This window comes from Gymnogyps californianus, chromosome 4 (assembly GCF_018139145.2).
Source record: "Gymnogyps californianus isolate 813 chromosome 4, ASM1813914v2, whole genome shotgun sequence".
NCBI classification, from domain to species: domain Eukaryota; kingdom Metazoa; phylum Chordata; class Aves; order Accipitriformes; family Cathartidae; genus Gymnogyps; species Gymnogyps californianus.
The window spans coordinates 49,781,247-49,796,819 of record NC_059474.1 but is presented as its reverse complement, the minus strand read 5'-3'; the positions used below and the strand labels follow the sequence as shown (position 1 = coordinate 49,796,819).

The following is a 15,573-nucleotide window of genomic DNA, read 5'->3' as shown; positions in this document are numbered from 1 at the left end:
CAGTATTATGTAATGTAGAATTTTAGATAGAGAAAAACTAATAGAAAAAAGTTAAATTCGTGGTAGCTTGGGTATAAGTGATTATGACAATTTTCCCCCCTTCCACAAAATACATCAAATCCAAACGAAAGCTGAATGAACGTGTAAATTATTTTAACTCTTTAGAAACAATTTCTAAGATAATCAAGAAGCCAATACTCCTCCAAATAAGAAAAGTTCACAGCAGTTAAAGAACAACAACTCATCTTGATGGAAACTGAAAGCCTCAATTAAAAACAAAAGATTTAAGTATATTGAAGAGGACAGTCATTAATATTTAAAAACTATGAAACTGGGAGTTGCAGAAATAAGTTAAGCAAACAAAAAGACACAAAAAATGGAATGAGTTAAAGAAGATATATATTATGATCAAAATCTTTTTTAAGAATTAGAACAATCAAAATATTTCAGAAATCTCAAATAAACCTAACGATATATAGAAAAAAAATTAGAAAAGGAAATAGAGTACAACCTGGATAACCATAGGCTGAAACCCAGGTATCAGTCCAAGAGAAAATAATGCAATGGTTGACATAGAATAGGATTAACAGTCTTGATGCCAATTTTTCCATAAAAACATGCTGGTTATCACATATGTCATAAACATAAAAAAGTTTTGATAAAGATAAACTATTGCTGGCATGATATATTTGTTAATACTACAATTTCAAGAGTATGAACACAGGTAGACAAACAATTTAAATCTAAAATAAGCAGGAATGTTAATTTACATGAGCTATTTCCCAGTGACAGTGACTACCAGTAATAAATTCTTGCCCTTGCAGTGCTACAGAATCCCACATGTACTGAGGAATAAAAGCATTTAAGGGCAGTTAATATGAAATATGTGATGCACTGTAAATGTATTTGTTTATGTTGTGGTTAATTAGTACACAACCATTCCTACGGAACTCAAGTAATACAAAGTCCTCACAGAGCACTGGAAATGGATGCCACAAATACGATGCAATCAGTGAAGAATCAGCATCAAGCGCATATTTCTGTAAAAGTCCTGCGCGTATCATTTACTTTGCCCTCCTGTGCTATTTAATATTTTTATATAACAGACATGACAACATTTGATAGGACACAGATCAATTGGAGTAAAAATTAACAAACAGTAAAGGGTCTGATGAGGTACACTGGATGCGACAAAACTCTAGTCACTTTAATACAACCAAGTGTCAACTCTTATTTCTAGGTACGAAGGACACAGGCCATACTTACAGAACAGAAGGCTCCCTGAAAAAGGCTTGCATCATGTTAGACAAATCAGTCAAACATGAAATCCCAATGCAATGCTGCAGTCAAAAGCATTAACAGAATCATTTGTTATATAAACAGATAAATACATAGCATGAACAAATTTTAATTGTCATTGGCACAGTTGCTACTGGAGTTTTAATCTCAGTTGTGATACCTACAATTCAAGATGGATGTTCAAAAATCAGAGAGAGTGTTCAGGGAAGTATCATAACAAGAACAAAATATAGAAAAATACACCCAACTGACACAGTGTCCTTATTATTTACATTTAAGAGACCTTTCAGGAGTGCACTTGATTGCTTTATGTATGTGGGGGGAAAAAATCCCACTTGTTAAACAGCTCTTCAGTACAACACGAAAATAATAAATTGTAATGGTCAAAAAAAGACAGATAACAGGAAGAAGGCAGACTAGAGTAAAGGTGCAGAAGTTTAAACACTGATGATAACTAACAAACTATTAACCTAGGCTTGAGATAGATTTGCCTTGCTGGACTGTTTCCTGTTTTCAAATGGTGAAATTTTTCTAAAAATATGCTTTAGCTTGCGCAGAAGTCAATACAGAGCAGCCTAACATTTTATGCAGAAAATCATAACAGGTAACCACAAGGACCCTTCCAGATTCCTGGCTGTTGCTGGTGAATGCAACGAAGACTCTACTGAACCACCGGCCTTCTCATTTCAAGTGCATGTGTCCTTTAGTCATAACATTTTCACAACATTATGGCAACAATTACCTCAGTTATTTGCACGGAGCAGTAGTATGAGGCAAATATACATATATAATTTTATATATATTATATAAACATTACCTAAAACATGAATATATATAAAATGTATATATATAAAAATACAATGGGTTTTACGCTTCTGGTGAAGTTTATCAGGTAGAACACAGCAAGCTTGCTGCTGTCAAGTGGAAGTCCAGGTGACAGGCGGCAAACGCAAGCAAGATACATTGTGGTGTTATGCAGGAACCTTGCCATTTCCTTCCTTAACCACACAGGATCCCGCAGGCCAATAAGCAAAAAAAAGTCAGATTAGAAAGAGACTTTATTCAGTAATTTATCAGGAAAGGAATAAAAAGTAGAAGGAAAAAGAACAGAGATATCAAAAAGTTGAGATGAGCTGCACAACACCACCTATGGCAGTAGCAGTTGCTATTTTATTCAGTCTCACTATTATCTCTTGGTATTTGGTAGTGATGAAAGCTGTGTGTTGCCAATATTGCTACGTACAACCAGATCAAACTAGCAACTGTGTTGGATCAGGCATGCATGCTTCTGAGGAGCCAGGTTTACATCTGACACACAAACAGTAAGTACCAGATTCAGCCATCACAGCCAATACTGGTGGCGCAAAGCAAGTTTCACAGGAGTACAGCACACAGCAAGGGAGCAGGTAATTCAGCTGGAGTTATGAGAACTGTACTAGACTACAAATGCTGAGAACCGTATCTGAAAAGCTAAAAATAAGTCTATCAGGTTTGAGTCTCCTAGGATGAGTCTATCTTCAACAGGTAGAACCAGAAATCACTTGTAAATACAGCTAAGTCTACAAACACTCCTTTTTCTTCTCAAAAGCAGCATATTAATTAGTCATGTTTATTTTTACTCTGGTAATTCATTCATGCTCCAGCACAACTATATTTCTACAACATTTCTTAACACAGAATGTGTTCCTATGGTTAAATGTTGGTTTATTAATGAATTGGTAACATTAATGTTGCATTATGTCAGTCTTACTGTGTAACCATGACCTAGAGCAGAGCCAGCTCAAGCAGCTTTCTAACCTGTGCTGATCCTTCACACAGTTAAAACTACCTAAAATAGAGCTGCACGGTAAATCAAGAACAATTCCCAAATACCGTTCACTACCTAGCTCCCCGACAGTTCTTGCAGGAGCACAGCCTGGGGACAGAGCACAGACGAAAACGGCCACCACTGCACAGAGACAACATGCAAAGCAACGATCAGACCACACAGAAATTGTGCATTTATACAAAAATCTTTCAGACAACTTCCTTCAGGCTAAACCTGCTTGTTTCAGTTTATGTCAAATACACCTTAAAAAAAGAAAGAAAAAGCCTGCATTCATTATTGGAGATGATTAAAAAAGCTTCAGAACTGACCACCACTGAAAACTATGCTCTGCCTGTATGTAATTTGAGTATGGCTATTTACAAAGCACTTCAAAAAGTTTCCAGTTCAGAGACTTCAAAATATATTTTTGAGTGTAAGCATTTCCTATATTAAATATCAACTCCATACTGGATGCAAGTTGTTATACGATACTCAGTAAGCCATACTAAATCTGGGAAAACCAAATCATTGGAATAAAAACAAGAATTTGAGTTGTAAAAAGCCAATTGAATGACATGAAATATGACAGTATTTCACTCCAAATTAGAAAGCATGTACATCAGAATTATCAATAGAAAATTATATAATTTACTAAAAACTCATGTGAAAACATTATGACTTTCAAAAATCAAAGATGTTAGTTGAGATACTTTAAACACACAAGTGAATTACATACTAATCGCGATTACCAAAAACATATCGCTGCAGCCTCCAGAAGCAAATGTTCATCCTATTTACCTGTTCTAGTGCATCTTCAAGACTGAGTCTCCATCTCTATACATTTATGTTTATACTCAAACACATAGGGAACCCTTTTAACTTATGGTAACTGATTTTTTTGTGGTTCTGTTTTACATCAGGGTTGGTTTTTTTTTAAAGTACATTGTAAAAATTTGAGGGGGATTTGTCTTTTTTTTTTTTTTTGAAAGGTGAGAGGAGGCTAGGTGTTCTATTACCAATTAATGATTAAGAAAAAGAAATTGGTACATAGGCTTAGGAACAACATTATTCCACAAGAACACTTGCCTGCTCCTCTTTTTTATTAGTCAGTATCACCACTTCCACTATTCTTTCAGTTTTTGCTGCTGCTAAGAGTTAACAGAATTCCTCCTTCCTGAAGGATTTGAAAAATATGGTGAACTACTTATGTACACTAGAACTAACACTCAAAAAACCTTTTTTTTTTTAATCTAAAATGTTAGGTAATACAAGTAGCAATAAAAATACAAATATTTATTTCCAAATTCTTATTGCAAATCAGAATTTCTCAACAATCATTGGACGCAATTTACAAGGTCCTCACAAGTAGGATACCATACAACATTAGGTAATGACTTTCTAACTGAATGACTAACACACTTTTTTTTAACCTGTATTTTGTCAATGAACTCACTATAACCTGGCCAGAAGGAAGAACTTGATGTTTCTATAATATTCCACCCTATTTTTTCATTACAATGTTTTCATCTAAGTGAACCAGATATTCTCAGAGAACACCACATATGCACAATTACTTACCTTCCTTCTTGCCTGCTTTGAGAAGGAAAATATCATAAATAATGCCAGGAGGGTCTAAGTGTATGAGTTAGCATGTAAAAATATTTATAAAGAAACATCTTGTTCTTTTGAACATAGTCATCAGAGCTCTATACCTTAAAATATATAAGAGTATTTGCTCATGTCAAATGCATGCAAATAATTTGATTATTAATAGTTAAAACAGTATAGTTTTTGTGGACTGCATAAATTCTTAATAATGAGCTCTTTAGGAAGTAAAATCTTTGCTTCACTGTAAAACTTTAGTTTAAGTTAAATATGCAAATTATTTTCCAAAATCCAGAGTTAACGAGGATTAAGAACACAAAAAAATGTAGTTTCTCACCTTTGTCTTTATGTAGAATGGCGATGACTGGTGAATGGGCAAGTCCATGAGGCTATTGGAATTTATGACACTGTTACTGTTAGCATGTTCATCTTCTCTACTGCTGTCATCAGACTGATCGAAATCATCACTCTCCTGGTCCATTTCCTCCTCCTCTTCCACCTCTTCCTCTTGATCACCAGCATGTTCATCATCTTCTTCCTCTTGGTTACAAGTGGATTCTTCATCCGCTGTAATAAGTCTATTGTTATTTTCTTCTAACTGTTCCTGCTGACACTCATGCCTGTCATCAAATCCAGGTTCTTCTCCTCCTATCTCCCCATTCCTCCCAATGTGCTGCTCCTCTTGTTGTCGTCTTTGCTGCTGCTGCTCCTCCTCTTCTACGACCCGATTCATCTGCTCCTCCTCTACTTGGCTTGAGGAAGCATTACCTCGAAGAGATCCACCAGTTCGTCGCCTCTTGCTGCCCACAGAGAGCAGTTCCTGATTCATTTCCAAAAGCCAGCTTGCTACTTCTTGGACCTTGGCTAGGCTATCTGAAGATGCAAATGCTTTCACATTCTAAGGAGACAAAAAAAGTGAGAAAATACAGAAGTTATATTTTTTATTAGATAAAGCATTAAAAACATTTCATTGTATTACTCCTGACAACTTCAAATTCCAAGAAACAAGCAATAATCTCTATTTGACACACAACTGGAAAAACCCAAACAGACTGCAGACAACTTTGTAGCAACAGAGTTATTTCTTCTATCAAATAGTCCGATCATGATCTCTGTAAGCACCAGATTCTGCAGAATTCAGAACTACTTGCCCTCCTAGATAATCCACAAGAACCATTAACATTCGTGTTAATAGAAGATCCAAGTATGTGATATTACTTGCTAAAAATTGGACAAAGATCATTTTCAAATGGCATTATATTTTCCTTCTCATTTGATTACAGACTTAATCTTTTACTCACAAATGATGAGCTACTTTTGGTCTTATGCCTTAAGAGAAGGCATATTGTCAGGTATAATTGAAAGTTTAATTTCTTGTTACTATGATTTCCTTTTAGATAAATGACAAAGAGAATGCCCGCTAAAGAATATAGCCTTATCACTTCCAAGTCTTAAATTGGCCACGGAGATGCCCAGTGGTCAAAAGTAGACATCACTAGGCAGCCTATGCAGCCCAGACACGGCACATACCTCGCCTGGTAAAAATCACTGTTAGCAGTAAAGCTCTCCAAACTCTAAGAAGCTACAAGAATTGTTAAATGAGACTCTGAGAAGTTAAAAAAATTGCCAAATTTAGGTACATATTAATAGAAATTGAAAAATACTAATGCGATTTCCAAATTATCCACACATTCGGCTACACATGTACGTGCAAGCAATATACAAGAACAGAGGGATATAACACAGCCTAGCTAGATCTTAAATTTGGTATTAGATTTCCAGCTATACAACCTTTCAGGCTGGCACATCCTGACTCCAGTTCCCCCTAGACTCAAGTGATGTGTTGAGCAGGTGAAGTCAGACATGAACTCAACAAGTAGTCAGATTCACAGGTTGCACATGAAAATGTGTGCAAAGAGAAAATAACTAGCTTTTTCATTGGGTATAGAACCACTGTCCTCGGGTGTCCATAGACCACACCACACACTCAGCAGGCTACACTGTGAGACAAAGATTCAGAAAGCACAACAATACAATACTGGAAGGAGGCACAACTGCTGAGTCTCCTTGGAGTAGGAGCAGTGAAGGATATAAGTTTCCATGAGTACTTCAGTACAGGAAGATATTGTCCTAACCTTTCCCACCCTCCTCCTCTCCTTTTTTTAGAACCTCCTCTATCTCTTACAGATTTAAAAAAAAAAAAAAAAAAAAAAAAAAGGCAAAACAAAAAACCTAGAGCCTTGTATGATGGAAGGGTGGAACAGATAAACCCCAACTTCGCTCTATGACATTTGTAAAAACATTCAACTTACTGGTAAGGAGGGAAGAAAGTACCAGAAACCATAGCTCTAAGGTAATTTTCATTGTGTTGTACCATAAAAGCCACAGAAACACGTTTACAGATGTTTTTCAAGTCTTGCATTGAGAAGGATTCTTAGATGGGATTCTGCACACTTGTCCCCTCTTCCTCAGGGAAACATTACTTATATCCCAAAGACGTGGTTCTCAAGTTTCCACATATCTACCCAGATGACGACTGCCCCCAAATAAAACCTTATGAGCTCAAAAGCTGAAATATGTGTTCCAAAGAAAGTGTCCACTAGCAATTAGCTCCAATCAGCAAATGAGAAGCCAATACTAAAAGACAATTAAGCTCCACATGTCAAGGTGTATTGGGTTTGTGTGGCAAGGTTTTGGTAGCAGGGGGGGCTACAGGGGTGGCTTCTGTGAGAAGCTGCTAGAAGCTTCCCCCATGTCTGATAAAGTTAATGCCAGCGGGTTCCAAGACGGACCCGCCGCTGGCCAAGGCTGAGCCCATCAGCAACAGTGGTAGCGCCTCTGGGATAACGTATTTAAGCAAGGGAAAAGAAGTTACAGGGGGGTATAGCAGTTGCAGCCAGAGAGAGCGGAGTGAGAAGATGTGAGAGAAACAACTCTGCAGACACCAAGGTCAGGGAAGAAGGAGGGGGAGGAGGTGCTCCAGGCGCTGGAGCAGAGATTCCTCTGCAGCCCGTGGTGAAAACCATGGTGAGGCAGGCTGTCCCCCTGCAGCCCATGGAGGTCCACGGTGGAGCAGATAGCTACCTGCAGCCCATGGAGGACCCCACATCGGAGCAGGTGGATGCCTGAAGGATGCTGTGACCCCGTGGGAAGCCCATGCTGGAGCAGGCTCCTGGCAGGACCTGTGGACCCGTGGAGAGAGGAGCCCACGCTGAAGCAGGTTTGCTGGCAGGACTTGTGACCCCGTGGGGGACCCACGCTTGAGCAGTCTGTTCCTGAAGGACTGCACCCCGTGGAAGGGACCCACGCTGGAGCAGTTTGTGAAGAACTGCAGCCCATGGGAAGGACTCACATTGGAGAAGTTCGTGGAGGACTGTCTCCCGTGGGAGGGACCCCACGCTGGAGCAGGGGACGAGGAGGGAGGAGGAAGGAGCAGCAGAAACAACGTGTGATGAACTGACCCAAACCCCCATTCCCCGTCCCCCTGCACCTTTGGGGGGGGGGGGAAGGTAGAGAAAATCGGGAGTAAAGTTAAGCCTGGGAAGAAGGGAGGGGTGGGGGGAAGGTATTTTAAGATTTGGTTTTATTTCTCATTATCCTGCTCTGATTTGACTAGTAATAAATTAAACTAATTTTTCCCCAAGGCGAGTCTGTTTTGCCCATGAAGGTAATTGGTAAGCTATCTCCCTGTCCTTATCTCGACCCACGAGCCTTTCATTTTATTTTCTCTCCCCTGTCCAGTTGAGGAGGGGGAGTGATAGAGCAGCTTTGGTGGGCACCTGGCATCCAGCCAGGGTCAACCCACCACACAAGGCAAGGACATGATGGAAGCAAGCAGAGGCTGTGCTCACTTCTGCTTTTACTAGTGAAAAAAAAGCATTAAGGCACTGGGATGCACATGACCCAAACCAGAAGCTAATGACTTCAACCTTGAGTGCAAGGGGCATCAAAAGTGAATGTATTTAATTTTATATATATAGTAAGTAGCACTTGAAAAAGAGTGCACTCTTCGTGGCATCTAAGAGAAATGTTTCACTTAGCATTTTTCCCCCAAAGCCCGGAAACTTTAGCATATTGGAGTGATGTTTAATAACTCCATTTCATCAAATGTCAAATTTGGTTGCATATATAATCTGAGGTTAGTACAACCTATTTATCAGGCTTGCTACATAGTTTGGGCATTATGAACATGACAACACTACATCTAATTTTCTCACAAAAAGAGAAAAGATTTGGACTTTTTGAAGCGTTAAATCATGTAAAAATCAGTAATAAAAAAGACCAAATGAGATTTACATCTTCACAATCTACCAATTTCAGCTTCCACCACAAATGATTCTCTAAATAGCCATGAATGAAGTTTAAAAGTTTTAATAGCATTTTTTCAGTATCAACAGCGTTATTTCAAATATATGCATCAATTATTGGTTTAGGACTTACTTGATAAAACTGCAAATGCTGCATTTGTTTCCATAATTTAATACATACTTTCAATTTATATCTATAAGCAACCAACATGAAAGGTCAGCATTGAAATACTTAAGTAATAAAATGCATGATTCTGCTAAATGCTTAAGTGACAAAAATAACACTATAGTTACTGTTAATATACCCAAATGAAATTCCAGCCAATTAAAAAAATGAACGTACACTAGTACTATTCTATATTTTCAATTATTCCTACATTTTTGTAGTGACCATCAATTCACAAAATTAGCTTCAGTCATAAGTGATTTCAGTTTTACTCTGTATTTGCACGAATAAACTCAACTTGTTTTTTCCAGAAGCTTGTAAAATGCATTATCAAAATTTAATTACAAGCAGTGCCACATCAGAAATCATCAATATGCAAAGACGTGATGCATTCGCAGATGGATGTACATTATCTGAGACATCTGAAACATTACAGCTGCCTTCTGTCACGTAAGCACTTTCAGAATTAACTACTGTCAGCTAATACACAAGATACAATCATTTCCACATATAAGGTAGATAAGGAATAAGACAGAATTATTATTTTGCAGGAAGAAGTGTATTTACAAATCAACTACCAGAGAACTAAAATGCTGTGTTTTCAGCTAGTACAGTGCCTCATTCATTTATACTCTCAGAGCCCAAAATGACTCAAATCCGCTAAACCCCAGCAGATCCACAGAGGAAAGCTGTTGCTTTCCTACCCACCTCAGACCACAGAGAGATTTTTTTAGACAGACAGCAAAACATTGCAGTGCAATGGCAACGCTTTGCATAAACATGTAAAACTCATTAAACTCGGTCAACAAGTCTAACTTGGCAACTCCCAGGTAAATTTCATAACACTTGCAGCTGGTCGCATGGAAAAGCAAAATACAAGGAATCCCTAAGGAAAATGGAAGTCCCTGGACTGATCCAACTGTAAATTCAGAGTTGATAAATGCATCTTCCACCTATACTGAAGATTAAATGCTGCTTAAGCAGAATTCTTCAGCTTTATCCATTAAATTTGCACAGAAGATAGATTATAAAAATAACCCAGAACAACAGTTGCTCAAAACCCCCTGTAAGAAATGCCAAGCAACACTAGGAAACTACACAGAAAACTCCTCAGGTTTATCTACCACAACAGGTTGCATTCCATACTGAGAGAGAAGGACGACTACTTCACTTCTTGCTTTACTGCTGAAATATCTCTGTCCCTCTAGTAGGTACAAAAGTTGTTAAACATTTTTAACCTATAAAAACTTCTAACTACAGGAAAATCAGGAAATTTCCATCAGTACTGCTGTTTTTTATTATTCCTTTTTTATCACTTGAAACTGTAAAGAAAAAAAGAGGGAAATGAGGTGGGTGCAGAGAGGTGGGGGTGAGGGGTAGAGGGTGGGAGGTTTTGTTTTTTTAACAAAGTATAGCAGAACTTGAAAAGGTTTTAAAGAACTAATTTTGAAATTAGAGAGTTAGACTGACTTAGATACTAACCTAAGTCATGCTAATACTGATCAGGACAGCAATTAGTGAAAAGACAGAATAGTTACAGTCATAACATGGTTTATGGGCAGTGGACGCTCCGAGAACAAATCTTTTTGAGATTACAGATTTGGTGGACAAAGACAATTGGACTAACACAAAAACTTCTGTAGATATATGATTAAATCCTGCCTAACATATTAATATAAATAACACAGTAAAAAAGCTGAGATATATTAAACTGAGTAATACTGAATTATAATTGAGGTAAATAGAAAGTAAAAAAGGAACATCCCACCCAAGCTAAGGATCTCCTATGATTTCATTTCAACATCCCAATCTACCTTCTGAAAGAAAAATAAAATCCTTATAAGCACACTTTGCCCAAGATTGACACCGGGACGTTGGTAACTTAAAGCTAGGTCTACATTAGCAAGCAGTGCAGTGCAGTAGGGGCAGAGATGCAAAGCTGAGACTCAGCGCCCACAGGATACGGGCTCTGGGGAGGGGAAAGGGCTGTTATTTCCAGACCAGCTCTGATCCCCAGGGCCTACAGTGACCCTCACAGCTGGAGCACATCTTCTGGTTTAATTTCACCCAGAAGGTGCTCTGGGACAGCTGTGCTTTAACTCATTCTGTTGGGGAGCAGGTGTGGACGATCAGGAGTTACACTTTAAAAGTGTGCTCTTGATCCAAATCCAGACTAAAACACAAAGTGCAAATGCACTTAACGATGGGTATGCACCAGCACTGCCAGCCACATAAGGCCTGTTAAGCCCATTTGAAAAACATGCATACAAAGAGAATTAAATGCAGCATCAAGCAGGTAGAAATAAACAACATAATTACAATTATAAGATTGTGGACCATGTTCTACAAAAAAAGACAAAAAGATATTTTGACTATATGGTCATGATAGCTAACAATGCAAAACACTACAAGCGAGCAACCTACATGCGGTATTAAAGAAAACATTTAATATATTGATCTGATTACTGGCTACACAGTTTCTATATGGGAAAGATTTTGAACAATAGCAAAGTAACAAACCAAAACAATCAACATGCAATAACTGGAAACTGAAACTATACACAGTCAAATGAAGAATCTTCATTTGACCACCTTCTTTTATAGGTTATGGTAGTGGACAATTACCCTCATGCAAGGGCTTAACAAAGACAAGATACTTCAGATAAAGCCACAACTTAAACTAAAGTTATGAGCTTTAAACAAAAGTTACAGGAGAGTAATTTTGCTGCTTTACATAGGATAGCAAGCTTGATCATAGTAAGGGACTCCGAGTTGAACACATTGTAGAGAAGAGGAAAATAAACAAACCTTCCGTATTTCATCAGCACAAAACGTTGATTAGAGTAAGATTAACACACAGCTTTAAAAACTTCCAATAACTTTTCATCAAAATAAAATACATCATTAACAATGCATCTCATTCAACAAGCATGCATGCTTTTTCAAAGAACGATAAACTACTACTTCCAAACATACACACCTCAAATCTCTCAGTCAACTCCATTATTCACAGCTCCAAGCTCCAGAAGAAATTAGCAGCTAAAAAGATTCTCTGCTCCTGCTCTACTATCACCCTGCCCAGCAAAGCTCTGCCAACACTTTGTGGAGCAGCATACGTAACTTTTCTGTTGGATTAGAAATCATCCTGCTCCCTTTTTCACTCTTGCTAGATACTTTAACAATCAATTCATGTTGTTTATTCAGTGCAAAGTGGTCAAAGTAACCAACACTAAATGAAAGTGCTCCTCTAATTACTTACTTATGTCAAACATAAATCTGACAGCACACAAAAAACTAGATTTAGTATTCATTAAATATTAAAAAATACCACAATTAAAGTTTCCTGTGCAAATTTAATTAAGCACAGCTGCCTCTAATCTTCTTGTGTGGCCAGTTTTAATTATCCCTCTCCCTACTGTAATCTGGCCCCAACTTTGTATCTACCTTCTGAGGCTTTTCATCAAGTCTTTGCGCTCTGACTTCTCCTAATGTTTCTGAACAAAAACAATTCCAGTTTTCCAACCACATAAGGTCTACTGTAAGATGTCCCTCCCTTCTGTTCACCTGCTTCTATTAACCCCACGATCCTATTTCAACAGACCTTATTCCTTCTCTCCCTATGTCATCATCCAAACTTACTTTTTTCTCCCAGGACTGCTTCTTAACACAGCTCCCTCTCTAATCCCATGCCTCAGTCTCCCTATTCCTTTTGGCCCGCAGTGCTATTTTACAGTCCCAGACACTTTGCTCCATTCTGATCCATTCCCTGCAGAAGTAAAGGGATTTAGATGAGAGACAATAGCTGACGATATATGGGTAGTAAGAGCACGACAGAGCAATGTCCCTTGCTATCAGTTATGGGGACAAACACACAAGAAGCCATTAAAAAGAAAACTTTGTTTTAACTCTGGGCTGGAAAGACAAAGGGGTATGGAGGACCTATCATGTAATCCTACTTCTTTTGGTAGACACAGGTAAAGCATTTAATACAGGATAAAATATGAAATAGCACACAAAACCCACTAAAGAATGAGAATACAAAAAGTAGTTTAGGAAATGAGTAATTGCTACAGGAATTTACATATATTTAGCAGTACTTAAGCTGAGTGGCATGATAAGGAAATATCAGAGGTAGAAGAGAAATGAATAGTCCTTTAATAAGCAAAAGTTTAGAAGAAACAGCTTGAGCTACAAGCAGCCAACATATTTATTCTTTAGACTATGATAAAATATGTATGATCATGTCTAATTACTTTATACAGATTAAGATATTTTATATTGCTAAGAAAACAAGAGTACAGCACTCAGATTGCATTCTTCTGACCTTCAGCTACATTCATACACAGATTTCCATCTGCAGATATCCAAACCCTCCTTAAAACTCAACAGCTGAATCAAAGGTAAGATTTTCTGTTCAATGGGTCTTTGTCCTGTTAGCATGGAAGAATAAATTCTTCCATTTTATGGATCTATTGTTTCTTCTCTTTACATTTATTTTTTCCATAGTGTTTCCACATGATCTCCACATTTAACATCATCACTGAACATTAACGTTTAATGTCAATCCTTGATTCAGAAACAAATAACATTGTATTGCATGAGTAAGCGGATGAATAAAACTCTTTTCAGCCACCACTGCAACAGCCCAGTCTCTTCGATACAGGTTCACTTAACCCTCACAGATAGTGACTGTGGGTAGAGAGTAGGAAAAGCTGCAAAAGGTGAAACATGCTTCCTTGCTGTGTACAGGCTGGGCACGCACAGATTCATCCCATTCATGTGGGCAACACAGCCACCTGCGGGGTTCACGCACACACAAACACTGAATCTGGATGTATTACAGTTAAAATGGATTCCACAGATTCTCTTTGCAACAGCAAGAGGAGTGTCAAGTCTTAATGCTTTAAACCAAAAGCCCTTTTCTTCCCTCCTTGTGTGTTCTGAAAAACAGGACTGCTCTGGCTAAAATTCTACACAGAAGAGATTAACTCAGAAAGACTTCTTGCAGGGGGGTGTCAATCTGAGTTAAAGATGTAGCAGTTTTTAACGCTCAGCACAGAGAATCATGCTATAAAATGTACTAATAGAGACCTGATGACAAAATTAAAGCAATCAACACATAACAGGAAGAGAGGAAACCACTGATTTTTTTTTTCTGTAAACACTCCTCCATAAGTAATTCATGACTCTAATTCTTGTATTTGAAGTGTTAAAAAAATGCCTGCATTTTCCTTGTTTCAGAAAGGAGAAAAATATCATAGCAAATAATTAGTGAATAGTGTGTTACACAAGTTGTTTTTACCTTAAAATTTGACACTTAAGAAAATGAGAATTACTGTGAGATACTGTGGTAAGGATGGGGTGGAGAGAAGAGAGAAATGCAAAAGTGACCCATGAGGAAATTGTTGAAAGTCTCCATCACCCAGTAATAAGAAAACTGTATTAAAAAAAAAAAAATTAAAAGTCCTTTTCCTCAAAGCCATATCCCAACTGACAAGTTAACAACACCAGTACAGTGTTATTAAAGAAGTGGGAAGCTCATGTCTGTTTATCAAGAATCCTGTTCATACCTCTTAGCTCCCTGAAAGCCAAGACCAACAGTAAAAGTACAAAAGTTACTCCTTATTTTTAATTCTGCATCATTATGTTTTCAACAAGAAGAGTGAATGGATATAATTTATAATAAAATCATTTAAATTCCTTGAAAGATATCATGGGAGGCAACAATCCACAGTAGGAGGAGATCAGTATTACGACTGATCTTACTGTGTTCATATAAATAATCATGTTATTTTTAGTAGTTATATTAATAATGACTGTTATACAGAAGATGGCTGGTTTGTCTTTTCACTAACAACTCTTTAAAGAAAAAGGATTAAGCTGTAAAATGTGACAAGTTAACTATCATGTGCGACTAAAAGGGAAAGCAGAAAAAAGCTTTGAGTTATTCAAAGGGTGCCAAGTTTTCCAGCAACTATTGAAAACAAAACAGGCAAGTCCTCCATATAATCCTCAATGCCTCCACTTAATCTTTAATATCAAGCAGTGTCCATTTTCTCATTGAAATGACCTTTGCACTAGAAAAGTAAAGCACACAATTTTCAATTACATTGTCTTATCATTTCTGCTTTGACAATTGTACCATTACTTGTGTTCCTATATTAAAAGTTTTACCTCTCTAAAAAAAATTCTTACCGTACATAATTAATGAATACCTGTTTTTTCACAAATTAGATTACTACAAGAGGCCTATACTACTATTGCTAGTGATATAGCAGAAGCACGCTTGTTTGCTCCATTTAGAACAGCAAGTTTCTATCTGTTAATATTTTGGTCTTACGTAAACTATGCCTTCTGCGCATACTAACAAGGAAGAGTTTCTTGCCAAA

At 37.5% G+C, this 15,573-nt stretch overlaps 1 protein-coding gene across 1 annotated transcript in view; it reads right to left on the bottom strand.

Moving 5' to 3' along the window:
• FBXW7 (F-box and WD repeat domain containing 7) overlaps positions 1-15,573 on the bottom strand; it is a 200,447-nt gene that overhangs the window by 106,456 nt on the left and 78,418 nt on the right. The window contains exon 2 of the mRNA XM_050896720.1: positions 5,049-5,609. Coding sequence (XP_050752677.1) covers positions 5,049-5,540 — 492 coding nt within the window. The 5' untranslated portion in view covers positions 5,541-5,609. The remainder of the gene's footprint in view (positions 1-5,048; positions 5,610-15,573) is intronic.